A 25,838-nucleotide genomic window follows, 5' to 3' on the forward strand; every position below is an offset into this window, starting at 1 on the left:
TCCCTCACCCAGACCATATGGATTTATCTAACCAGATCTGAGGCACTGAAAAACAAAAGCATACATAGCTACCCAAAAATATAATTCCTAAAGCTATCAAATTATGTTCTTTGAAATACAACTGCAATTTATGAATACTAATCTGAAGAGAAAGGTAACACTAAATCCTTACCTGTTGCTCATGTCAGAAGTAATAGAGGGAACCCAAGCAGATAAATGGCTCAGTCTGGCAATAACAGTCATGTCAGATTCTGACAGTCTTAAGTGCTTTAGGATTTAATGAAGCTGTGACTTCAAATGTCATTCACAGAAGGTAAAAATCAGTGCTTGCCTTTCAATCATTCCCAGTAAAATACATCTCATGATGTATTAATAAAATATTCTGTTGTAGGCTTCATGCAAAGACTCTGAAGTAAAGTTGAAAGCATGTATTATCTTAGTTCGGGCTTTCTGCTAAACAGACATCAACCTCTTTAGACACTAGTCTAGTATGCAGTGGTAGGTGGGCTGGCTTCCTATCAGAAGACTGATACCTACTTGTTTGACATCAACAGATGTCACATTTTAAGCATGCCAAACTCTACTTTCAGCAAAATAATTTATATAGCCTGTTAGCATACTAAAGTATAACCAAGTTTGCTTTTCTATTGGGAAACTGAAATTTTGAAGTTAGAGAATGTTATCAAGTTGTCTACAAATCCTGCATTTCTATGATTGAATTTCACAGTGAAGATGGTAAGAATTGTTTTGTGGTATGGGTTTTTTTTGGTAACATAATGTTGATTTGGAGATGATTTTCACTTAGAAAAAGGTGTCTGAAAAATCTGACAGAAAAGCAATACATAAAGATATACAAAGAATATACTCAGCTCGGAGCTGAATATATTCACTGATATTTCTAAAGTTTCCATGAAAACTTTGTACAGGTTTGTTTAGTAGTAATAATATATATATACCACACTACATGCAGCTTTGATTTACAAGGAAAGGGATGTTTTTTTTTAAGAGGTGGTTTTAGAAAGTCTTTCAAATTGCTAGTCAGGATATTATTAGAGAACGTTGTGTGCAGAATCAAGACTTCCGTCTGCAGGTGTTCCTTTCTTCTTTCTGTATTTATACATATTTTTTTCACTGTACTATATGAACTGATTTTTATTTTGCTCTTTTGTATTGCATTGCTTATGAATATGTCTTCTTTTTCTTCCTTAAAGTGCATATTTATCATTTTCCTCTCTCCCACTGTTATCAGGGATAAACTTTCCTGACACTAAGTTAGGCCTCTATATAAAGCTGAGAACCAAAAAGCAGCATCTTCGTACCTTGGAAAGGAGAACTCTAGGGTAGTTCATAGAGGGGAAGATGCCAATGGCTTCCAGAGGTCCCACTGGGATGGGACCTGGGAAACCCCTCACTCCTGACCCCCAGGCAGGATCTCACTCATATCATCAGCTTCAGTGTGCCCATGCCACCCACCCGCGATCACAAAAAGGTGCTCTCTGTGCAGAAGCCAAGCTGGCACTGCAGTTTGCTACCCAGCACTGAAGCACCCATACACCTGAGCACATCCCCTGCCTCCACCCAGCTCTCTGGTCACTGGTGTGGCCATTGTCAGGATGGTCACTGGCCCTATAGAAGATTATATGAGAAAATATGTATGGCCAACAACTTTTATGTAGAGGCACAGTTCATTTCATTAAGTGCCTAAATCCATTAGCTCAGTCTTACCATGTACACCCACAGTAAAGTGATTAAAAGGAGGAGAAAAAAAGCCCTCATAAAATTACCAGCAGCCCAGAGAACTATATCCAGTATCTTTGTCTACTTGCAAACCCCATAACCTAGTCAATTAAAAAGGTAAAGTATAAGCCATTAAATTCCTGCACTGCTGATGTAATTTGCTATGTTTCATTATGCAGTGTATTATTTTATGTCCCCCATTAAACCAAATAGATGTGACTCAGATCACATCTCTGAAAAGTAATGTAATTCCTCCTCAGCGTGATTGAGATTAGATACCAATTATAATCAGATATTAAGGATTAGCGACATAAAATTAAACTATTATTCGGCTCCATAAAACCAGCAAAGAAAAGGTACTTTTTAGTGACAAAATGTAGGCCTTTATTCTAAGCATTTCAGTTTGCTTTGCAAAGTTATACATTTTGTTTGAAATATGGAATGCAGGTCACCTATAGCATTGACGGCTGCATCAGAGGTTTTAAAATGACAGAATCACCTGTTGACCTGGATAACCCAACTTCAAGCTTCAACGTTGGAAAGTGCTTTGTCACTGCCCAGAAAGGAACGTACTTCGATGGAACAGGCTTTGCCAAAACAGGTAGCAAACAGCAATTTTCCCGATAGGCAAAGAACAAAGAAAGAGGAGATACTGTTTTCAAAAATGTCCAGTGCTACCTAACTCCTGTTGACTGGAGGCAAAGTGAGACCAGAACATGAAAATCCCACTTACAATTTTTAATTATCTTGCCTAGGGATGGAATATATGACTTTCTAGCAAGGTCTCACACAAAATGCAGCCACCATAACTGTTTCTTACATGATTTCAAATGAAATGGAGTGCATTAATAATGCTAAGTTATACAAGGTAACTACCTTGCATTACTGGCAATGCACTGTGTGATTATTAGGAATAATGTAATTAAGTACCTTTCTTCATTTTATTACACTTTCCCTTTTCTCTCCAAGTTGGTGCATACAGAGTGGGAACAGATCTGCTAGTGGAATTTGAATTCCGCACAACACAGATGAATGGTGTGTTCCTAGGAGTAAGCAGCCAGAAAATGGATGGGCTTGGCATCGAATTAGTGGATGGAAAAGTAAGCAGAAAGCAGTTTTAACTCTTTGTAAATATTCTTTTTAAAAAGCATCCTTTCAAAGACTTTTTGAATGCAAACTTAATACTCCAATCTCAAGATATATCAGTCAGTATCAGGACTTGCCACTTTCCATACATCCAGAGGTTCTTACACTTTTACAAACATATTCTAAAAGATTCTGTAACACTTGACTTTCCCAAAAGTGCAACATCCATACTTAAATTTGAACAGGAAACATTTTGAGGAATGCCTTCATCATTAATAACACTAGTTTCCTATGTGTATCTTTTATTTCAGTCTGGTAAACCAGTCAGTATTCTATTATTATGAGGAGCTGTTTAGAGAATGTGTAGAAAGGGGACTCAAAAACTAAGACAAAAATGAAAAAATAACAAACTATACAACAGGTTTGCACATTTCTATTCATTTATATGAGTGACATGATGCAGACCCTCCCTGAGACTATGCAGAAGGACAGCAATTGACACAGAATGTTATTAAATCAGAGCTTTAGAGTGTGCAGTCTGTGTGTGCTGATTTTAAATACACAAACATATAAAGAAAAGAACTGTGTAACTGTTTTGAGAAATATCTCACTTTGATGTCATGCTTTTCAGGTGATGTTTCATGTTGACAATGGTGCAGGCCGATTCTCTGCTATCTATGAGCCTGATGCACCAAACAGATTGTGTGATGGGCAGTGGCACAAGGTTGTTGCAAACAAGATCAAACACCGTTTAGAGCTGACTGTAGATGACACACAAGTGGATGGTAACAGTCCAAACAGAGCCTCGACCTCAGCAGACACTAACGACCCTGTCTTTGTCGGAGGATATCCTGGTAAGCATTAAGGCACAAGTAATGCTTTACTTATGCTCTAGAAATGCTGCCTTGGTAACATCGTAAATGCAATTAGGACTAGTATGCTAAAGTTGGTGGATAAGAATACCTAAGTTTGTATCACTTGGCATGGATGCTTGTTTCTGCATCCAGCCGCATTTCAGAATTAGAAGTTCTGCAGCACTACGGGATTCTCACCAGTCCCCCTTGCCCAGTCTCAAATGGAGATGCTGTCACAGAGGAGCAGGCAAACCTTCTGCTGCTCACAATGCACACAGCCTCCCTGTTAAAACTTTCTTTTTTAATAATCATTAGTAACAGTATTTGGCAACTTAAATTTACTGAAAGAATGCATACATACCCTTGGGGAGGCAAGGCACTGTGTGTAAATGAGCATGTAAAATATGAGGAATTGAGGAATGTGGACAACAGCTTGCACGGAGGTGAGAGAACACCTTCTTTTCCTGATGAATGTTTTCACTATAGAGTCTAGTGAACCTACAGTAACTAAGAAAAAAGAAACTGATCAAAATTTCCTACTCAGTAGTCTGGAAGTCCTTGAAATATCTTGTTTCTAGCAGAGGTAATTGAACAGGATCCAGAACTGGGCTGAGCTCTGCAGCTAGCTTCATCTTTCATTATGCTGACAGTGAATGCTAGTTGATCTGTTCAGAGGAAATCAACAGGCTTGTCTAATAGCAGTTTGCTTTCTGAAAACACAGATAAAGTGTTTGCAAACTGTCAATTCTGTTGTATTTACAATAAAGTTTCCCTCTAGTTGGCAAACAAAAGAACTAAGTAAGTTTGCAATGTGTGTCTGTTCTAGAACAAACTGAGATCAATAGGGGAAGACTCCTCTTAAGTAAATTCCAACATGATTTTAGGAGATAGTGCCAGAGACTGAGCAAGGATGTCAATTACTGGCTATCCATAGAAACCATTACTCATCTACTACCACTCTTCCCTATACAAGGATGCACAGGTTGCTTGAACTAGTGGAAACACATCCTATGTGAAACACTGCAATGCTATGGCCAGCCAGTCTGTACCAGCATAAAGTATTTCTGTAACCCTTAGTTGTATCAATCACATAGATATGTACTGGAGTGCATCCCTGTAGGCACTTTTTCACTTGGAAGAAAAGAGAGACAAGTTCAGCCATGAATTTCAAGCAATTGAGATAAAGATTTTCAGTGTTCCAGTCAAACCAACCCTCACTTCTATCACTGTCCATTCACAGTAGGATAGTTCCCTCCTTTGTTCACAACAGGTCTCCCTGCAGCCCTAATGATGTAGCAGTATTAAACGCCATCCAGCCAGGGTGATAGCAAAGTCTTGTGGCTTTTTTTTTTTTTATCTCCATTGGTTGGAAACAGAAGTGACAAGAGTGCTGAGGTGCTAACGGGCTGACTTCTCCCCCCTTCCATCAGAGTGGTTCCAAAGAATGTTTATCAATATGATAAAGAGCACTTTATATACATAATTTATACATATACATAATATATATATATAGTACATTATATATAAAGAGTAAGCAAGGAGAAAGAAAGAAAAGGAAAGGAAGAGTGTTTGAAAACTTCTTTATATGACAGCTGAAGCACATGGTTGAGGAAATGACTTTCTCAAGATACTAGGGCTAATGAAAATTGCATCACTTTTGGCCTTTTTTTTTTTTTTTATCTCTTTTCCTCTGTTATGTTGTAGATAAATACCTTAGAAGTTGGCAGGATGAGCATGTATGTATCATACACCACTTGTAGGTAACAAACTGTCATTTGGCCATTTTGTTTCATTTACCTATTTTCCTGATTTATATAGTTTACAATGGCAGTTTAAACGTCCTCAGATTCTGCCACTGTCATGCTAGGACAGGAAAAGGAAAGAAGACTGGATTGTTACTACTACATTAAGGATTTATCATATTCACTCATAATGTTTGTCACTTTTTGAGAATATTAGATTACATAGAGCAAATAAAACATTAAATTTATATATATCACTGGGGACATTTGTTCTTTGGCAGGACTGTTGTAGAACAAACTGAAGTATCAACTCAAACTTATCTAATTCCTTTTGCCTTTTTTTCCCTCCCTCAGATGGTGTGACCCAGTTTGGGCTGACCACTAATATCCGTTTTAAAGGATGTATTCGCTTTCTGAAGCTCACCAAGGGTACTGCTAAAGCTCAAGAGATTAAGTTTAGCAAAGCTTTGGAGCTGAAGGGTGTTCAACCGGTATCATGCCCTGCACACTAACTGTCATTAAGCTGATACGGATCTGTTTGTATAAGCACTTCAGACTAAAAACAAAACAAAAACCTATATATACACTGCATTCATAATAAAATGTCTTTATGCAATATTTGGGTAGTGCTTGTGGTATATTCAAATGGCTATTTCAAGGTACCTCCCAAACAGATTGCCAGAAGTAATCTTCTCCCTGCCTTTCATTAAGGGTGTAAAGCAATATTTTTTCCTATCTTTTCCATTGTGGCTTGAAATGGAAGTGTTTCAGCATAATTCTGCTGAGTGAGACCATGCAGGATGTTCCTTTGCTGTGGAACTTACATTCCTTTTCTGGTCTTAATACAGTGCACTTGCATACATACACACCTCTGTCCTTCATTAAAAAAAAAAAAAAAAAAAAAAAAAGACATGAACTTACGTCCAAAAAGCTTGCTTTGGTCACTCCCAAGAGAGTCATTAGAAATTTTCTGTGATCATAATATTTCCAATGAAAATTTCACTGAGAAAATGCTAAGTTTTTTGTATTCTATGTGGCTGCTGCCATGCTATGGCCTTGGAATTAAGTGCAGGGAAGGAAAATGTTTCTGCTTAGTTGGTTTATATGGCCTTATTACAGAAAAACATTACACTTAAAATTTCTGCTGTGTTATTTGAACAGCACTGAGTTTTAACAGAGGCTATGAAGTAGAAGAATCCTCGAGATTCCTAGCATGGTACATGTTGCTAATCTTTACTGTCATCTATTTAATCAAGCCCTTAATGTAAAAGCAGCTTCCAAAGTTAGACTCTAATGCTCAATGCCGTCCATTTGTGAGGTATTCTGAAAGCAGCAGCCATCCCAGATCTCCCTTAAATAAAACTTAGAGAACTTAGCGAATAGCAGTTTAAACATCAATAAGAAGAAAAAAGTTGCTTTCCTGATTCTCACTAAAATGCCAAATCCTGGTGATTTTCCACTGTATGTTTTAGAGGACTATGAAATCATCATTGAAGTGTGGATTATCTTTTCTATGGGTTGTTTCAAATTGTCAAACTTTACTTTTGCAAAAGTTGTGCTTGGACATGCAGAGAATACACTGTACAAATGTAAAAACTACCTACAGAAAAGACTGCTACAGCAGAAGAAAAACCTAGCAGTTTATGCTCAGCAGTAAAACAGCACAACCATGCAATTAAAAGGAAAGTGATTTTTTTTTTCCCCCACAGTGAGCTTGAATATACTTTTTCAGAATTTCTGACATGCCTGGAAAAAGGATGCATAAGATATTTGCAAAATTGTGCTGCCAGAGAGCAGTCCTGCAGGGGTACTTTGTATTTTACAAACAACCTCTTTGGCATTCAATTTTTTCTCTAAACTGCCACAGGAGAAAACTTTAAACTGTGAAAGTACATTAAAGAGATGGTAATAAATGTGTTCATTGCCACTCCAATGATTTGGGGATTCTAACATTCATCAGATACACCTGAAAAAAAAAGCATCTAACTCTTGGGAAGCCCTGAAGTAATTGACTTCAGTAAGTATTTCTAGTTTTCACTTGCAGCTGGTCCTTTAATATTAAGAAACAGTTAATGGTTGTGCAACTTTAATGCACGTTTGATGTGTTCATTAAAGCATGCATTTGTCTCTCAAAACGCGTAATTATGGGAAATGTATTGTATTACTATAACTTCTACCCTTTCCTATCACGACTAACAAACACACCATAAAACATTCACGTGTTTATTTTATTATTTTTAATGTTCCTTGCATTTTACCTGCTCTCATCCATATAATATTTCAGAATAGCTTGAAAAGCTTAAGAAAAATAGGTGATAACATTTCAAAAAGTTGAATAGTTCCAAAATTCTTGTCACATATGAATAAATGAAGCTCCAAGATTTACTTGTGGAAGGTATTATTGGGATGAATTTCACACAAAGCCTTGACAAGCCAAGCCATTTGGCCCATCACACACACAGACATTTGCTAGTTTAGAGACACATTTCCCCAGACGCTAGCTTCTATTCAGCATGTTGGATTCTTTTTAACATAAGCTTGCTTGCAAAGTATTATACGTTTTTCAGACTTGAGGCCACAAGGGAAATTCAGACAACTGAGACTAGAATGCCAGGAATTAATTCCACATCCTTCCTCAGAGGCAAGGAACTGCCACTGGTCTGCTCAGCCCTACATCTGCAATGGTCTTTCACATACAGATGGCTTTGCCTTAGAAACAAATACTGGAGTTTCTGCATTAAAGAAATGGGGGGAAAAAAGCGTTTATGTTCTGTGCTCTATTGAGTTATTTCTCCCTTGCATGGCCTGGGAGGAATGTGTGGGACAGAGCAAAAACAATGAAACAACGAACATTATTACTTTTCTTAAACTTTTGTGTGGAAAGAAGCAACCAGCTGCTGTTCTTGGCTAAAAGAAATAAATTCAGTAGGCTGAAACAACAGCTACTTTAGCAAATGGACAAGTTAAAAGCAAATTGTAAAACTGCCTAATTTTTTTTTCATAGATCATTGAGTGGGTGCATCAAATACTGCTAGAAAAGCTTTTTGCCTTTGAAGATTCAGTAGAGTATCTGGGAATGATCCCAGATACCTATTACTACCTTTTGCTATACAACGGACTCATAGATTGGTAGGTTCCCAACAGAGACTGAAAATGCCTGAAAATAGAAGATTTTGAGCCTCAGAGCTATATTCAAACTGCTAGATAGAGACTACATCAGTGTTGAATGTGCCAAAAGCAGTCATATCTTCCCAGTTTAGGACTGTAATCTAACATACATCTATAAAACACAAGTCTTTAAAACCTTATTTTGGTGTGGTTTTTTTTTGCATTTGGAAGTTTTTCCTTTTTTTTGGGGGGGGGGGGGGGCATGCATTAAATAGTTTTCAGTGCTAAAGTTCAAAACTAGAAAAAATTCACACAGGTGATTTTAAAGTTGTATTTAAGATTAATCTTTTTGAGTGTGGTCACCTTGAGGCTTTTATGACAAAGATTCACTCTGAGTGGGACAAATGCTTGTTCATCTCTAGCTTTAGCAAAACTGCTATGTATGAAAAAAGTTGTGCTTTCAATTTCAAATATACCCAATTTTCAACTTAAATGCTTTGTAAAGAGCAATATACTTATGCTTTCTACCTCATCATACTTTCTTCTCTTCATAGTGAAGTTCATGAAGAGCAAACTGTTTTGTTGTCATAGTACTGTTCTTTAAAGTGCACAAGAAAAACTTAAAATACTTAAAAATCCAAACTATTTTTCATTTGTTTTAACATAGAAAATATGAGGGATGCCAATTCCAGCTTTCCCTTGATCAGACCAACAAGAAAAAGTGTATGCCACACATTTCACAAGAACTTATCTACTGAAGGACCTACAGAAGATCACCATCCCCACATACACAACAGTTTTTAATCCTTTAAAGAAGACTTTGCCGTTTTCATCTGTCTAAGGGTTTATGAAAACCCATAAAACTCTTCTGAAAATATCCTATGCAATGAAGAAGGTTATTTTCAGAAAATTTAATGAGGTGCTATAGCTGGACCACTGGATTTTTTTAGTCTAATACTTTTTTTTTTTTTTAACTGCATTTTCCAATATCAAAACCCTAGCAGTTCTTCAGTCAACCATCAAGTCTTACAGTATGCATATGAGCTGAACTTCTGGTGTAAGTATGTAAGAAACATCACCTTTACTGTCTCATGCTTCATAAATAGACACAAAACTATCCAGAACTTTCTATAGAATTTCTTAAATATACTGCTGATGTGTCACACAAACCCCAAATTATTCAGTCTATATATTCCATGCTGTTATTCTTCATACTCAAGAGTATAAATAATTTTTTCAAGTAGCTGAAATCCCAGATGATTCCTGACATTATGCATCTATTTTAACTCCAAAAATCAAACTTCTCCCATTTCAAGTTTAGTGGTCAATGTAGCATAAAATGACAGCACTTCAGAAACTTAAGTATCTAGTTTAAGCAAAGGAATAAAATTCTAGGGAGGAAAAAAAAAAAAAAAAACCACTACATCAATCAGCTCTCCTCTCTCATACCTCTCATGCTCCCACTGGGACCAACATCACAACCTGTAGTTCAAATCTAACACAGTCTCACAATTTTGACTTGGCTACAGAGTTATTTATTCTGAGGAGAACTGCATAAAACTTTCTTAATACTAGAGTCACTTCTTTTTTCCCTTGTTTTTAGAAGGGATGTTTGAGTACAAAATTAAACCTGTGCTTTCTGCTTGCCGTTTAGTATTTAAGACTTACTCTGTAATAATGATAACGAAAGTAGATGTCTGGCATTTGAAAGACTAACTTTTATGATGTATAGCATTGCAAAATATTCCACAAAGCTGAATAATCTGCTGTGACATCTCCCCTTTTAATCATAATTTATTTTGACAACTTTGGTACTTCTAGTTGGCACAAGCAAGGAAGGATGACTGGCAGCTGAGGCCCTGGAGTCATAAATTTCCTGTGGTTTCCTTCATTAGGATTCTGTGCTACCGTGTAACATGAATTTGATTTAACAGCCAAAGGCCTCATTCGTTCAGGAGTTTCATGTTAGTAGGAAGAGCTGGCCATGCGCGTGCCCAGGCTTCTGCATGGAGGGACCACAGGGCATGGAGTGATGCAGGCCTTGATGTCCCTCAAGGGCACAAAGAGGTGGAATAAATAAGGGCCTCTCCTCCACAGCTTTGAATGACTTGGGGTTAGAGCCTTCTTAGGCCCTGAGATGCCTGGAAGTGAAGGCAGGCCTAAGACAACACAGACTGATGGCCCTACAGTGATGCCAGTGTTTGTATCAGTTTACCCCACCTCTGGATTCAACAAGGATCTGAATGCTACAAGTTGTCTCTAATATTTCTTACTCACCATTTGTTCAAGCAACCCCTCTATTTCCTTCCTCTTTTAAAAACTTTATGTTAAACTGGCTTGAGGGAAAGTTATCACCCCTCTTTTTTCCTTGACTTTTTAGTTCTCTGCAAGGCAGAGAAAGATGTCCTACAGCTGAGGTGGGAGTCAATCGTCAGCTGAAAGGAAATATTGCTGCTCAGAAACAAAAGATGCCATGTCAGTATTTTGCTACTGATGTCAGACCCATTTTTTACTTCAAAAGGCCAAAGGAACTAACTCCAGTAAGACACAACAGGTTCTCATTTATCACCATATCAGCACATGCCATTTCCAGAGCTCCGCTAGCTCTGGGGCCTGCGAGCCCCAGAGCTGAGGCTGCGAGCCCTGCGAGCTGAGGCTGATCTGCTCCTTCCACTCAGCCAGCAGGGCTGCATGCCCAGAGGACGCCACAACCAGCAAGCAGCAAACCATGGTCACTCCAGGGGCAGCAGACCAACCCGCTTGCACTCTGGGTGTTTTGCTTCATTTCATGTCACTGGTGAAAGCTTTCTGCCCAACCAGCTTGGTGGCCCTGCCACAATCCGCTATGGCACCCAGTATTAGTGTTACGCTTGACTAAACACAGCAGAACCCCAGTTTAGAGAAAGACTTCCAAATCCAAGTAATATCAAACATTTCCATCCGTACAGAAATATCTGACCAAACAACTCACCTAAAATTCTCTAAATAGGTTCCTCAAGAAATTTCTGAGCTTCCCACAACGAAACGAACTCCCATCTCAGCAAACCTGAGATGCTAGAACAGCCGCTTACGTCTGTCACAGAACTGCAGCATCTTAAGAAATTAACCTTTCATACATATTCACTCAAGCACACTTCTTGCTGCTAATGGCTGTATTATTGCTACTGTTCAGTCCATTTTGATAATCTGAGCAATTTTTTCTCATTAAACTACAAATAATTTAACAATGGGGGTGAATTTGGCTGGAATAGCTGACCAAACTGGTTGAGAATTCACCGATACTGAGGCAAGTAAAAAAACATATATAAAAAAATCAACGTGGCTTCTGACTGCTGTTACAAGTCTGCTGTTTTATAGAAAATCTCAAAGTAAAAAGGCCAGGGTATGGATAATACTACAGTGCACCTTTTCCAGGCCACAGTCAGCTAGACAGAAGGGCCAGACAGAAAATCCTCAGATGAAGGTGATATATGAGAGCTACTTGCTACAAGGGGTGGGCCTAAATGAGAAAACCCACTTCTCACCTACTGAAGGGAAAGATTACAACATGCAAAACACTGAATTTGGATCTAGATAGGAGATTATACATTCATACAGCTGTGTGGACAGTTCTGAGAGGGAAATAAGCAGGTCAGGATGCCATTATAGCAGGGCAGAGAAAAGGGTTGCTACAGCTGGGAGTACTTCAGCTGCAAATCTGCACCAGAGCCAGATGCAAAGTGGCTCCCAGTGGTTTGTTTCTGGCTTTTTTCATGTAGATGACAGAAAGAAAAAATGTACTATAAAATCTGCTCAAAGTGTCTGTATATTCTCACTGTGTTGCTCACACCTCCTGAAGATTACAATTGTTCAACAACAAGATAATGCTTATGGGTATACTTTGTTTTTACAAGTGTGTAGGGTTTGGTTTTTGTGGTGTTTTTTTTTTCTTTTTCTTTTTTTTTTCCCCAGATTATGATGGGCCAGAAAATTCACCACTGCTTCTCTCTTTTATATAAATAAACATTTATATATATAAGTGCCTGTCACCATATTGATAAACCACTCTGATGGCAGGGGTAAGAACAGGAGTTGGCCTGTTAGTACCTCAGTACCTCAGCACTTCTGTTTCCAGCCAATTCAAAAAAAAAAAGAAAAAAAAAGCCACAGAACTGGGTTGCTTGGCGTCCATCCTACAGAGGGACCACTGAGAGGAACAGAACCCTGCATCCAGACATTACACTTCGAAATACAAACTAAAGGCAACAGTACTGCCTTCCAGTTACATTTAAAGATTGCGCAGTCATTATTGACTAAAATCCAACAGAGCCACCTCAAACCTTGTCAGGCAGGGTTCAAAGAGGTACAGTGAGCTGAACGTGCATCTGTCTCAATGCTCTAAGAACAAGTTTGCAAGGTGCTAATATATTCAGTGCAAGACTAAGGTAAGCACAACCACAACGATCGCACCTTTGCATACATTGTCCAGCAGGTATGTCATTTTACTCTTTTACATATTTTCATATACTTAACCAAGGTACCCATATGCTCTCAAATACCAGCAGGTATTGGCACACTGTATTTTTAAAGTGTCTAAGGTATTTTTCCATAAAAGACATCACATGTTGCTGCTGCTTAGGAATTATTAAAAGTACTAGAGCAGAGGGAGAATTAAGTTTACCACTTAACTGCCTAGTCCATGGACCATTTTCTGTCCACCTCTCCACTGAAACATTTTTGAAATTAAAAAAAAAAAAAATCCTTGGGGAAAAAAATCACAACCTCCTCGCTAATTAATTTACATTTGTTTTTTATATCTTTACTGGCATTTCTCTTTTCTGTGGTGATTTTGATTGAAAAGAGGTTGTTCCTCTTTTACTTTGTGGTGTGTGTGACATCTTTGTTACATGCTGTTCTGTGCTATATAAGAATATACAATTTTGACTGCTACTTGTTATTTTGCCCTGGTAATCTATAATTAGTCACCTTAGTGATGGCATGTTTCTTTCTTCATAGCAATACTCCTTTTACTAATTTTTAAAATTATTAATTACAAAACAAAAACGTATTTGTCTATCTGCATTTTTCTACCACTTCATATATAGCTTATTTGGGGCAAGCAAGAAAACAAAGTAAGCCTTTTCCCTACAGTCTGGAAAGGGGGATGGATAGGCTTAGCTCTAGACCTGGAAACAGTCCTGTGGTAGAGAAAAACACTAACTGGGGGGGGGGGGGTGGGCGGGTAAGGAATAAAAGCAAGGGCTTGAAGAAGCCAAGGTTTCTGCTTTGATAGCAGCTGTCCCTATGAAACATCAGTGCCCACAGCCCTACTTGGCACACGTTGCAGCGGGCAAAGATCAGGGAGCAGGGGAGAGGAGCTGGACAGTTCGTAAGCTTTCAGTGATTTTTCACTCACCCTTTCTAAATGTAGTTACTCCAGCTTTATGTAGGTTTCTCTCTTGTGAGCCGGTTCAAGATGTTACAACAGCACTTCAGTTCTGTTGCTGGTCAAATGCAAGCACACCTCAAGGTAAGGGCAATTTTACAATCCTGATTCATTTATCAAACCTGACAAGTACTGCACATTATGATTTCCATGTGACGGTTTGACTGTAAATTTACCCTCTGCAAGATCCTTTTATATGCATTCAAACTAATTTACCTCTTGCTGATCGAGTCCTACCTACCTCGTAATTTGCTTAAATGCAGAGCCTAAATTGACTAAATCAAATGCATTTGCGCAAACTCAATAAACAGAGCCATTACCCACTGAAATAAGCAAGTCTCCTAAGAGCGTCAAATGCTTCATTACAGTGGAAGAGTTGGCTCAGGAGCCCCACACCACTCCAGCTAACGACCATGTTTCTCTCTTCATTTCATTAGCCAGTCTGAGGCCTCCAATACTTTTTTTCTAGAAACGGAAGTGCAAGAAGCGTACATAGCTTTATCAAGTATGGCAACCAAAGCAGCTAAAGCTCATTTTCCAGTGTAATGAAAAGGAACCAGTGGAGAAAGATACATTTAAATATCCCTGCTAATGCATGCATTAGCTAAACCATAGTCATTCTTAAAGATCTCAACCACATAGCACGCTGCCTCCATTTGTGGAGGAGGTCATAAAATTATTGCAGCTCTGTGTCAGTACATGATTTTTATAGCAATGCAAAATACAGCTGAGTCACCTGGCTCTGCGTCTGGCACAGCACCTCAAAAGGCACTTTGGTTTGCCATTGCAAAGTAACCCCTCAGAAACAAACACCCTGCCTTCAGGCACAAGTGCATTCTGCCCCTTAACGAACGATGCTCAAAACAGGATCCACCTGACAAGGATGAAAATTTCTGTCACTTGCACCACAATCTACCCCAAATACTTATTAGTGTAAATTGATTTTCATGGTTTTGTAATTTAAACATCATTGTACCATTAGCAACGGAAGCCAATATTTAATTAAAAAAAAAAAATGTGTGGAAAACTGTGTGGATTCAAAAGTATTTTGAATTGAAAGTAAACTTCATGCTTATTGATAATAATATCTGAATAACACTTGCATTACACCACACATACCAATAGTTTTTCTAATACAGGGAAGGAAAATGCAGGGCAGTGCTGCTCCACTAGGTATTCTTGCTAGAATTCATTATGAGGGTACATCTGCAAACCCTGATGCAAAGGGGGGTTTAAGCACAGCTATGTTCATTGTCAAAGTTTCAAACTATAAACTGTATTTCATCTATCTAGACGTGAAGAAGGAAAAAAAAAAAAAAGAAAAAAAAAAGCTTTTACCAAAACTAGTAACAAAATGCAAACATTTTTTGCTGATATGTATAAAATAAAATAAACTCAAATATATAACTAGAGCTGAAAGTCTTAAACTACCAGGCTAATTTTGGGAACAGCCACATTTTTAATGCAAACGATTAATAAATGTGGAATTTATGAAATGCTTATCTTTAAAATGCTTTAGAAATCTATTTTTCTATTAATAACCAAAAGTAGTAACCTGGGCTTGCTGCAAATAGTATGCTATTGCAAACCCATAAAATCCAGGAAATTAAGTCATCCGACACATTAACTACACCATTCCTCTTCAGCTGTTTCTCCTTTGCCACTTCTGCCTTTAGTTCCCTATATGCTAATCTCCATCAAAAATTAGTAAGACACTGTTATGATTTCTAATATAGCATGCTAAAGAATTATGTACAGATCTACCAAAAACAGATTTTCCTTGTTCATGCCTGAGTAGCTCTGGTGTACCTTGATGTACATTGGTCCTGAACAGTGATAGCACTAATAAAGGAGGAGATCTTGTGACTGAGAAGTAATTGTTTACTGCATGGGGTGTTGATGCTCCCTAGCTCAGGTGTAAAGAACATGAAAAGCCTATAAATTATCAGTGCTTTGCAACAACTATTAATTTTTTAATATTTCTATTAAGGATTAATCGTGGTTGATGCTAAATGAGAGGAACTGCAGGTTTGTAGGATGATGCCAGCTGAGAACCTTGCAGCACAAGCTTAGAAACAACATCAGCAAGGCAATGCTTTTTATAAAGGTTGGTGTGCATGGTCAATGTGTTGTGCCTCACTTAACTGAGATTTTTTTTTTTAATGGAAAAGGACATTGAAAAGGAAGACAGGTGAGGGAAAAGAGTGTAAAGACTGCAGCACCACTGGGTGACAGCATAAAAAACTAATATAGATATATGTATATTTCTTTAAACAGTGGCCACTGAGAGACTTCTGCCTGCTGTATTGAAATTTAAGATATCTAAAACACTACAATTAGGATCTTGAACGCATCTTTTTGTTTAATTTGCTTTTTAAGATTGCAGTTAAGATTTGCTATGTCTTGCCTGCCCCAAAAATGTGACATGAATCCAGATGTAACAGCTCAGGCTACTCAGCAAGGTTCTCAACTGGTAAACAAGGGAGAACAGGATTTCTAAATACTGTGAATAGAATTAAATTCCTGGGTCTGAGTCCTGGTTTTGTGTTTTTGTTGTTTTGTTTTGTTTTCTCTTGTTGTTTTGCTTTGCGGTTGGTGTTTTTTTCAGACTTCTTAGAAAATGTACTTCTTTTCTATGCTGAGCATTAGCTTTAATTTTTATAGTCTTTATATACAAACTATAGTACAGTACATAGCATAGTAGAATTTACCCACTGGTATAGGTCCAGGATTAGTCACATCTTTCACAGCCCTCAGTCTAAGACTCAGTTCTGAATTTATACCAGCTACAATTAGGCTTGCTTGGGCACTCAGGGAAATTTATGTATCCATTTGGTGTATCCTGAGAAAATCAGTGAGGCAAATAACTAGTAAAGATATACAGCAAGTCGCAGTGGTGTCACTGCTTTAGTTCCAGCACAGGAGTTGCATCAAAACCCAGGTGCAGCTGGTCCATTGTTTCAGTAAAACTGATTGCAGCCATCAGCATCCCTCTGCCCAAACCCAGCTCATCTGGAACATGAGGTGTGCCACAGGTCTATAAAACAAAAATGTGCTGCAGTGGCCTAATTCCTTTATTTAAACTGCAAGGGTGTATTAGATCACACAGCACTTTCTTTGCTGTGTACTGATACACTGCCAAGTTAAAAATTGCTAACAGAGCATACACTCTGGCTGTGATACACACAAACAGCAGCAAATGGTGTAGAAAGGTCTCCATGTGGCCTATAGGTTGCTGTTTGGACTTGATGATCTTAAGGGGCTTTTCCAACCTAAATGATCCAAGGACTGTACAGAGACTCAGCTGTGGTCCCGTACACGCACAGCATCCATGTCACCTGTTCCTGCTGCTAGCAGTCCTGAATTAGAGGCAGCCCAGGTGTATCTCCAGAAATCGCAGTCTCCTTGAAGAGATGGCACAGGCAGATATTCCCAGGGGATGGTCGGATGGTCAGTTCGGGAGCAGTTTTGTACCATTTTTTCTTTCTGGACTGCTGCCAACGCTGCCAATGGCACACAGCTGTCAGTCACCCAGGCTCTTCAAGCATGTGGACAGCTCGTAGAAATCTAGCCTTACGTTACACGGAGATGATATATAATCTCATATTCCTCTCCCTCACTGTGGCATGACAGCTGGCAAGCAAGTATCTCTAAAGAAGGTCCATGGACATAGCAAACCCTTTTATGCTTGCACAGTACAGAGTGATGTTGGTTTAAAAAGCAAGATTAATTCAACCCAGTTCCATCCCTCCACTTCCTCATGCTCCTTCCCTCAAAACAGACTTCCTTGACCATGGGAATGAACAAGAACTTATTTTTAAAATGTGTGTTGTCTTCATTTTTTCACAGCAGATTAGACATGCACATATTGTCAGTCTGTCTCTTGCTGATCTGGTTATAGTTAGTGCAATTTCAAACTAAAAAACGGAATTCATCACTCACCGCCTTATCTTGAAGCCTATTTAATGGAACAAGTGCATGGAAGAGACAGCCATTGTAGCAACATAGATAAAATTACCCTCCTCATGGACCAGAGAGCAACTGCATGACTCTCAGGAACCAGTGGTTGGTTTGTTGTTGTTGTTGTTTTTCTAGTTGGCTTCTCCCACTTCAAGGGAGATAACAGCTTACACTATGCTAAAATGACTCTTTTTGCTCTGCCCATTGAGACATTCTATTTCTTCCTCAGTTTCTGACTTTCCAGTTTCCTGTCCTCCCCTTGTCCTTTTTGTGCCTGCCCCAACAACATTTGCCATGTTGTCTGCAAACACAACCTGAGTAAGCTGACAGAGAACTACTGATCCCTTCAAGGCAACTGAGAAATTTGAGGAAGCACTGAAGAATCAGAATCTGCAAACGTATTTGAGGTAATTCACTCTGAGCAATACTCCAGTCAGCATTTTATTACTACATTTCTAAACTGCTTCCTTGCAGTTCACTATCAGACACTCTATCCAATCCCTCTACTTTAAGAAATTGTTTAAAGTAATGCCAGCTGACAAAGATGTAATTATTGTATGTACAGTACATGTTAAGTTTGTCGTGGTGCTGCTTTCTCAGGAGAAGCCAGACCAGCATGGAGCTGTGCAGCTGGGCTTCCTGCTCAGTATCCCTGTTTTTCCTTTTCCCCTGACAGCTATTGCTAGCTGGTTCTCTTCTTGGTATTAGAAGATGGTATTAGAACTCTTCATATACTTGTAAAATGGGATTAACACATTAGCACAGCTGCAGATAGGGTTATTTGTCCCACTTCAGCATTGTAGCATAAACATGCACAAGAGCTTCTATGGAAGTAAGATTTATTACAAAGTTCTCTATGGATCCATAACCATGGAGACTACCACGACAGTATCAACTACATTGACAAGAAGAGGCAAGCAATTTGAATTCTGCAGAGCCTCCTCAATGGCTTTGACTTAGAGTATATTGTTTAATTTTACTTACAGTAATTTAAAATTATTATTAATATTTTTAATCTTTTCAATTCAACTTAATATCATATCAAAAACATCCACCACTGAACCCCCTTCTTTGAAATGTTTCATGGTCAATTTTCAGTATGGTACTCCGTGGGATATGGTGAGATCCTCCATATTAACCAACGAATATCTTCAACGAAATGGCAAGTCCTTATGTGAATGAATTCCAAATACTTTAATAGATTTTTTTTTCTTACCTCCCCACCTTTTTTTTTCCCCAGGAGCTGAAAGGTCCACAAAAGGTACAAAGTTGGCAGACAGGTAAATATCGTGTTCATGAGGGAAATTTTAAAAATCTGAAAAAAAAAAATGTAACTCTAAATCTTTTGCATTCATTTCTAAGCAGATTAATGTCTGGGAATCTTTGCAGAATGAAGTTTTGGATCTCAACGTGCATCTCAGTTCTTTTTCGTGAACAGAAACTCAACCCTGCCTAAAGTGCAATTGCAGCACTTGCAGAACAAGTTACTTATAGAGCAATGTCATTAAATATGTCATCCTCTCTATTATGGCTTCTTGATCCAGCCTAATGATGAAGATCGGGAAAGTGTTACTAATATGCAACAAAGCACTATACAGTGCACATTTCATAAATCCTCCTTCTTTCATGTGTATAAATGCTATTGACTGTGGAAGAACAGACTGATGACATTATTAAAAGACATTTTTGTTACTGGAGAACATGAATAATTTTCCCTTCAAAGACATCCTGACATATATAACACTAGTTCACTTCTGAGGCTCGGGCAAGCCAAGAAGGCCAAAACATCCTGGCTTGTATCAGAAATAGCATGGCCAGCAGGACCAGGGAAGTGATTGTCCATCCCCATGTACTCAGCTCTGGTGAAGCTGCACCTCAAGTACTGTGTTCAGCTTTGGGCCCCTCAGTACAAGAAGGACACCAAGGCCTTGGAACGTGTCCAGAGAAGGGCTACAAAGCTGGTGAAGGGCCTGGAACACAAGTCCTGTGAGGAGCGGCTGAGGGAACTGGGGTTGTTTAGTCTGGGGAAGAGGAGGCTCAGGGGAGACCTTATTGCTCTCTGCAACTACCTGAAAGGAGGTTGTAGCAGGGTGGGTGTCGGTCTCTTCTCCCAAGCAACAAGCGATAGGACAAGAGGAAATGACCTCAAGTTGTGCCAGGGGAGGTTTAGGTTGGATACAAGGAAAAATTTTTTCACTGAAAGGGTTGTGAGGCATTGGAACAGGCTGTCCAGGGCAGTGATTGAGTCACCATCCCTGGAGCTATTTAAAAGATGTGCAGAGTGGTGCTTAGGGACATGGTTTAGTGGTAGGCTTGACAAGTGGTAGCTTGGTCAATAGTTGGACTTGATGATCTTAGAGGTCTTTTCAAAACTAAATGATTGTGTGATTCTAAGCATAATGTTTCCCCTAAACCACAAGTCCTACAATACTGGCCAGTAGTTGCTGTCCCCATGTCTACCGTAACCTTGATAGTCTGGTAGTTCTCAATGCCTCCACTGACTGGGTCTCTGCATCTTCTTTGAGGAACGTGGCCCAGGAGCCCTACAAGGACTGTGATTGTACCTAGATCATGTTGCTCTCAGGAGCTTATGAGCTCAGCTTGGCTCTCATCTTTCCTCTGTCACCACTGCCCAGTAGAGCTCATAATTTCTACCCACCTCTTCACTTCTTGGGCTGTGATACTTCAGTGGCCCATTAGGATATGGGAATTGCTGCTTCCAGTCAGACCCCATCTACTCCAAGCATTCAGAAAGCAGCCACAGACATACTGGTGCTATATTAGGTTCAAGGACCCGTCAGTAGGCTGACGGGAATAATGGATCCGGAGGATGACTCAGTTCAGGCATATCTCTGACAAGCACAGAATGACTTATGAACATGCAGAATGAGCTCTCTTCTGAAGCTTCATCAGCTCAGCATGTAGCAGCCTCTCCCACAGACTGGCCTCGCCTCACACTTTTTCCTAAGTAAAGAAAATCCTGTACTGAAGGTCTCTGTCTCCCAGAGGAAAAAAAATCCTGTTGGGGTATACAAATAATCCAAAAGAGTTTATGAAATCACAAGAAAACCTTCACCCATCTCTCCCAGCTGTTGTCATTACTCCCAGTGCTTTTATCCCTTTTTATCCCTTCTCAACAGAACAAATTACACCAGCCTCAAGCTCCTACAAGTCTCTTTGAATAGACTATCTTGTTCAGCTTGCAGCAAACAAGATCCTACATCATGCTGCTGTCACTTCCAGCTGAAGAATGTAGCATTCAGTCCAAACCACATAACAAGCCAGTTGAAATTTCCCTTTGCTTGCTGCAACATCAGCGCCTTGTTATTTATATAAATATTCAATTTCAGATTTTGATAGATATTGATTTGACATTGTTCAGTTTCACCGAGCATTCCCCTCTGCCCATGTTGTAAAACAAGGAACAGGGATGCTTCCAGTTTCATTTTGTATTACATTTCACAGCATACATCTTTTTCTAAATTTTTTCTGCCTACAAAACTGAGAAGTAATCTCATTTCCTACAGAGCTGAGCAAAGAGAATGAGAAACTCATTCTGCCATGCAGGCTATTCAAAGTGCACGCATCTGAACTGCAGGATAGGACTGATGTCTGATCAATACAGGTGGGTGGTTTGTCGTTGTTTTTTTAATTTGCTTTTAATAGTTTTTGTTAGAATGTAAAATCCAAGCATCAAACTATAGCTTTAGCGATAAAGGCACAGACCTTTTGAAAGAGTAACCACTTAAAACTGTGCTCATCTGTCTTTGAAAATTGCTTTCCCAGTTAGTTCTCTTCAGTTCCCTAAAATATTTCTAGTATAATATGAAAAGGAAGTACTTACCACATGCCAACTTTAGAAGCAAATGAATACAAAGCCCAGTTTTTCTTATGGATAATTTGTAGAAAATTATGTCAAATTACTGAAAATGGAATTAAAAAGAAAAAAAAGTGCTAGCTGATATAAGTTCAGTTGCTACAAAGAATTAACTACCTGCTAACCAGTATCTCACTGTTTAAGTATCATATTGTTTAATGATCACGTGGGATCATGCTCTTAGGAAAAAAAGGGAAAAAAAAATAGTAAGTTCATATGAAAGCCTGGCCCATAAAAGTTAGAACTGACCCATCTGTTCCTTAATAAACTTCAGTGAGACACCAGAGACAATTAGGCTGAATTCTGCTTACTTAACGTTTTCTGTTCTTCTGTTATAAGACGGTTCAACTTGTTCTGTAGGGTCGTGTGTTGTTTTTTTTTTTTTTTTTCTCCAAAGGTAGCTAGGTAAACTCTGAGGACAGTCTGAAGGGGAAGAGCAAAAAGCTCTTCCTGGGGGAAGGGACACGAGGAGATGTTATATTAAGGTAAATTTGCAGGGACTTCTACTTTAGGAACAAATGTAGTAGTTTTCTCCAAACTTACCATCAAATTGCCCTCTGTCTTCTGAAATTTCTGCCCATTCCTGAGCTAAACCATTTTTTATACACTAACCATAAGTAAGGGTAAAAGTGGGTCTCCATATTGAAGACGTGGCTGTTGCCATAACTTCCGAGATTAATGTTCTGTACCTAAAAACTCCAGCTTCTTTGTTCTCCCACCCCCTCACCAGAGACTAGACAGCAGGTGCATTGATGAGGACCAATTACACTAACTGAAGCCAAAAGCAGATAAAAGTCATCCTGAAACATGCTCAGCCAAGGCATTCCTGACACTGTAAATACTTAAAAGTGATACAAAAGGTCAGAGGAGAAATACATTAATAACTTAAGAAAAGATCATTTGTACTTATGCTATTTCATTCAGAAATGAACTGCATTTGTGAGAAGTGTGACACATGAAAAAGGATTTAAGAAAGACTGGGTAATTACAGAGGTTGTTTAACTTTTCTAAGCAGGTCTTTGATGAGAATGAAGAGAGATATCTTAAGGGTACAGGGCTGCTGGTGGCTTGCAGTCACTGTAAGCCTGAATATATGGAGTGCCTGCAGAAACCTAGCTGCTGGGTTACAAATATAAAGCAGGCACAGCTGCCCTTCTTCAGGTCCACGTGGCACGGCTGCCTTCAAGGTCACGGGGATGCGGAAACAGCACAGATGTGCTGGAAAGCAACAAAAGGGGGTGGAAGGAGAAGAAGGAGAAAAACATGAGTTGGGAAAGAAAATAGACTTTCTGAACCGCAAGGACAAAAAAGAAGTCGATTAGGATTCAAACAATATAAGAAGGGAAAACCTTGCGTTCCATCAAGATTTTTTTTTTTAGTAGTAATTAATAATCAAATTGTCAGAAAGCAGAGGAACTGTGCTGGAGCAAACCCTTGATGAGAAAGCCAACAATCCAACAAGCCTGTTTCTGAAATGCCACTCAGAGGTACCCCATCAAAACAGACGGCCTTCACAGGGACAGTTTCAGTGCAGTGCTGACCTTCCAGAGGCACTCTCTTTTTAAAAAGCAGGGAGAAAGTAGGTTTGCACTTCACTTTTGTTCATTTTGGTTCTTCAGCGAGCTCTCAGGGCCATAGGGTCAGGGGTGCTGGCAAGTGTTTCTGTGCTTTCAAATGAGACCTGGAGCCCTGAAGGCGAGCTGCTGCAGAGGAGAGCTGAGGACTGGCAGTGCAAGGAGTGAGTGGTTTGAAACTTTCGCAGCCTCTTCCGATGCAGCCTGTTAAGGAGACAAAAACCTCAGTCTCAAGAGGCACTGTAAGTGTTTCACACCACATTAAGCACAGAAATGACAAAGCCCTATTTAGAAAGCACAATTCCTCCTGCCTCGGTACACCAAAGCACAACTTGACATAAACTGTCATGCTGCTAAGGTGCCAGGGTCCCAGCCACTTTTTTTAAGTGAATCCCATGAGAGAACTGCTGTGCTTTTGTGAACCGGGACCTGCTCCAGCACGGAGTCCAACAGAAACTGGCTGCAAAATGTAAAAGAAAAATATTTAAAAGGTAAAGAAAAGCAGAGTTGCCCACGGGTGGGAATCACATCCTTTGAGTAGCACACTACAGGGAAGGTGTTACAGGGGAACAGAAAGGTCTTACAGCTGCACTGATGACTCTGAAGCAAAATTTACATTTAAATATATTTAAGACAGCATTCAAAGACAAACTGCACAGGGATCTGGACACTCTTGAATTCCTTCTACCGTGTACAAAATGCTACAATAGTGCAAAGGAGCAGACCAACAATGCTAATCCTACAAAATATGTCCATAATCATGGTAGAAGCTTCAAAACACAGGTCTTGACACTGCAATAGGGAAAAGATGAGCAGTCTAGGCACAGTGATTCCCCAAGGGTCTCAAGACAACCATGAAGCTTGCCACCAGGGCACTCCAACAGCGTCAGCACCTGCAACATCCCCATCTCAACTTGTGTGAGAAGCAGAGGTTCACATTAGCAGCAGCTTGTGTGCCACAACAGCTCCATGCCTATCCAGGTGCTAGAAACCAACAAAGTCCACCTGAACTGCTCAAATTTTTCCTTAGCTGAATAGTAATAAAAATACATGAAGTTACCATCTCTGTCGTGGAGCTGATGTAGCAAGAAGTCTCATGGTGCGAGATCAAGTTAATGAATACAGAAGTCATTCCCTAAATGGGGTCAGGACAGTGGTCCTTGTTCTTAGGAGAAGGGCAGACAATACTGTGAACTATCGCTGAAACTGTTCATATCTGTGACTTTTGAGACTAAATGGACTAAAGAGTTAAAAACCTCATAAGCTGTGAATAAAGATATGAGTGGAGGGGAACTGTTTTATGGTCTATACCTTTACAAACAAAAAGTAAACTAGGTAGGAAGTTAAAGACTACACCACCAGTGGTAGCATTCTCTGAAATGCTCCTTACATTGCAATGTTACAGAAGTGGTACAGAAGGTTCCATGGCATCTGAGGAAGTTTCTGGAACAGAAGGAAGAGAGGAAAAACCGTACAAGAAAAATATTCTTCACCTAAGCCCATACAGAACCATGTTGCTACCACTTTCAAGGTTATAGGAAAATTTTAAATCAAAGGCAGATGTAGAAGAGCATACTGTTCAGAGTGACATCACCTACAGAAAAGCTCCACAATTTCAGATAAAGGCAAGTGACAGAGTGGAGCAAAAGAGTGCCATTTAACAGGAGGGAGAGAGGGAGGGAAGCATGACCAGAAGTCTTTAAATATATATATATATATATATTTTTATACACACAGACACCTGGATTTGATTAAGAATATTACTACGATGGGGATATCAAAAACCGGAGTGGGGAGGGAAGGGGGCAGAGGGAGGACTAATATGCTGCAGAACGTAATAATCATAGATACAAATTCCATACACAAGGGAGAGATGTGGACTTACAGAGAAATAACAGATACCCTATGGACTCAAATCCTAGGCAGAGAAAGGAAGAACATGGTGTTATGACCCAGCCATGAGCATACCACTGACTGTCACATACTGGAAGAGGCTTAGAGGTCAGAGAAACCGCAATTAAAATTAAAATTAAGAAAATTAACACTAGCTACTTACCAGCACCAGATGGTCTTCACCCACAAATTAACAAGAATTCAAGTATGACACAGCTGAATTGCTAGCTGTAGTAAACCATTCCTGAAGAGCGCAGTTCTGTAAGGTCATGACTTCTGAACCCATTGGAGAGTTTTTGAGGAAGTCCATAAGCATATGGATAAGAAAGATCCCCCCCCCCCCCAAAAAAAAAAAAAAAAAACAGTCAACAAAAGTCTTAATTAAGAAATTAAGTTGCTGGAAGGGTGGGAGAAGATTGGAAGAAAAGGTTCTCACATGAATAAACAGCTGTTTAACAAGAAAGAAAAGGTACGAACACATGGTCTCATTGCAGGCAGGTGTAGTGCTCAGGTTCATGCCCTTCAACACAGCCACAACCAATCTGGAGGTGGGAGTGAATAAGCAAAGCGATAAAGGTGGTT

General features: G+C 39.3%; 1 protein-coding gene and 1 long non-coding RNA gene across 3 annotated transcripts in view; one reads left to right on the top strand and one right to left on the bottom strand.

The window, feature by feature from the left end:
* LAMA2 (laminin subunit alpha 2) overlaps positions 1–6,037 on the top strand; it is a 381,555-nt gene extending 375,518 nt beyond the window's left edge. Inside the window, 4 exon segments of the mRNA XM_040551823.1 lie at positions 2,185–2,338; positions 2,707–2,837; positions 3,455–3,677; positions 5,774–6,037. Of these exon segments, the coding sequence (XP_040407757.1) occupies positions 2,185–2,338; positions 2,707–2,837; positions 3,455–3,677; positions 5,774–5,931 (666 nt within the window). The 3' untranslated portion in view covers positions 5,932–6,037.
* LOC121067388 overlaps positions 1–25,535 on the bottom strand; it is a 42,548-nt gene extending 17,013 nt beyond the window's left edge. For both annotated transcript variants that reach the window (XR_005818274.1, XR_005818275.1), the window contains exon 1: positions 25,420–25,535. This is a non-coding gene — a long non-coding RNA (uncharacterized LOC121067388). The remainder of the gene's footprint in view (positions 1–25,419) is intronic.
* Positions 25,536–25,838: the final 303 nt, after the last annotated feature.

The sequence above is a fragment of the Cygnus olor genome, chromosome 3 (assembly GCF_009769625.2).
Source record: "Cygnus olor isolate bCygOlo1 chromosome 3, bCygOlo1.pri.v2, whole genome shotgun sequence".
In the NCBI taxonomy this organism is placed as follows: domain Eukaryota; kingdom Metazoa; phylum Chordata; class Aves; order Anseriformes; family Anatidae; genus Cygnus; species Cygnus olor.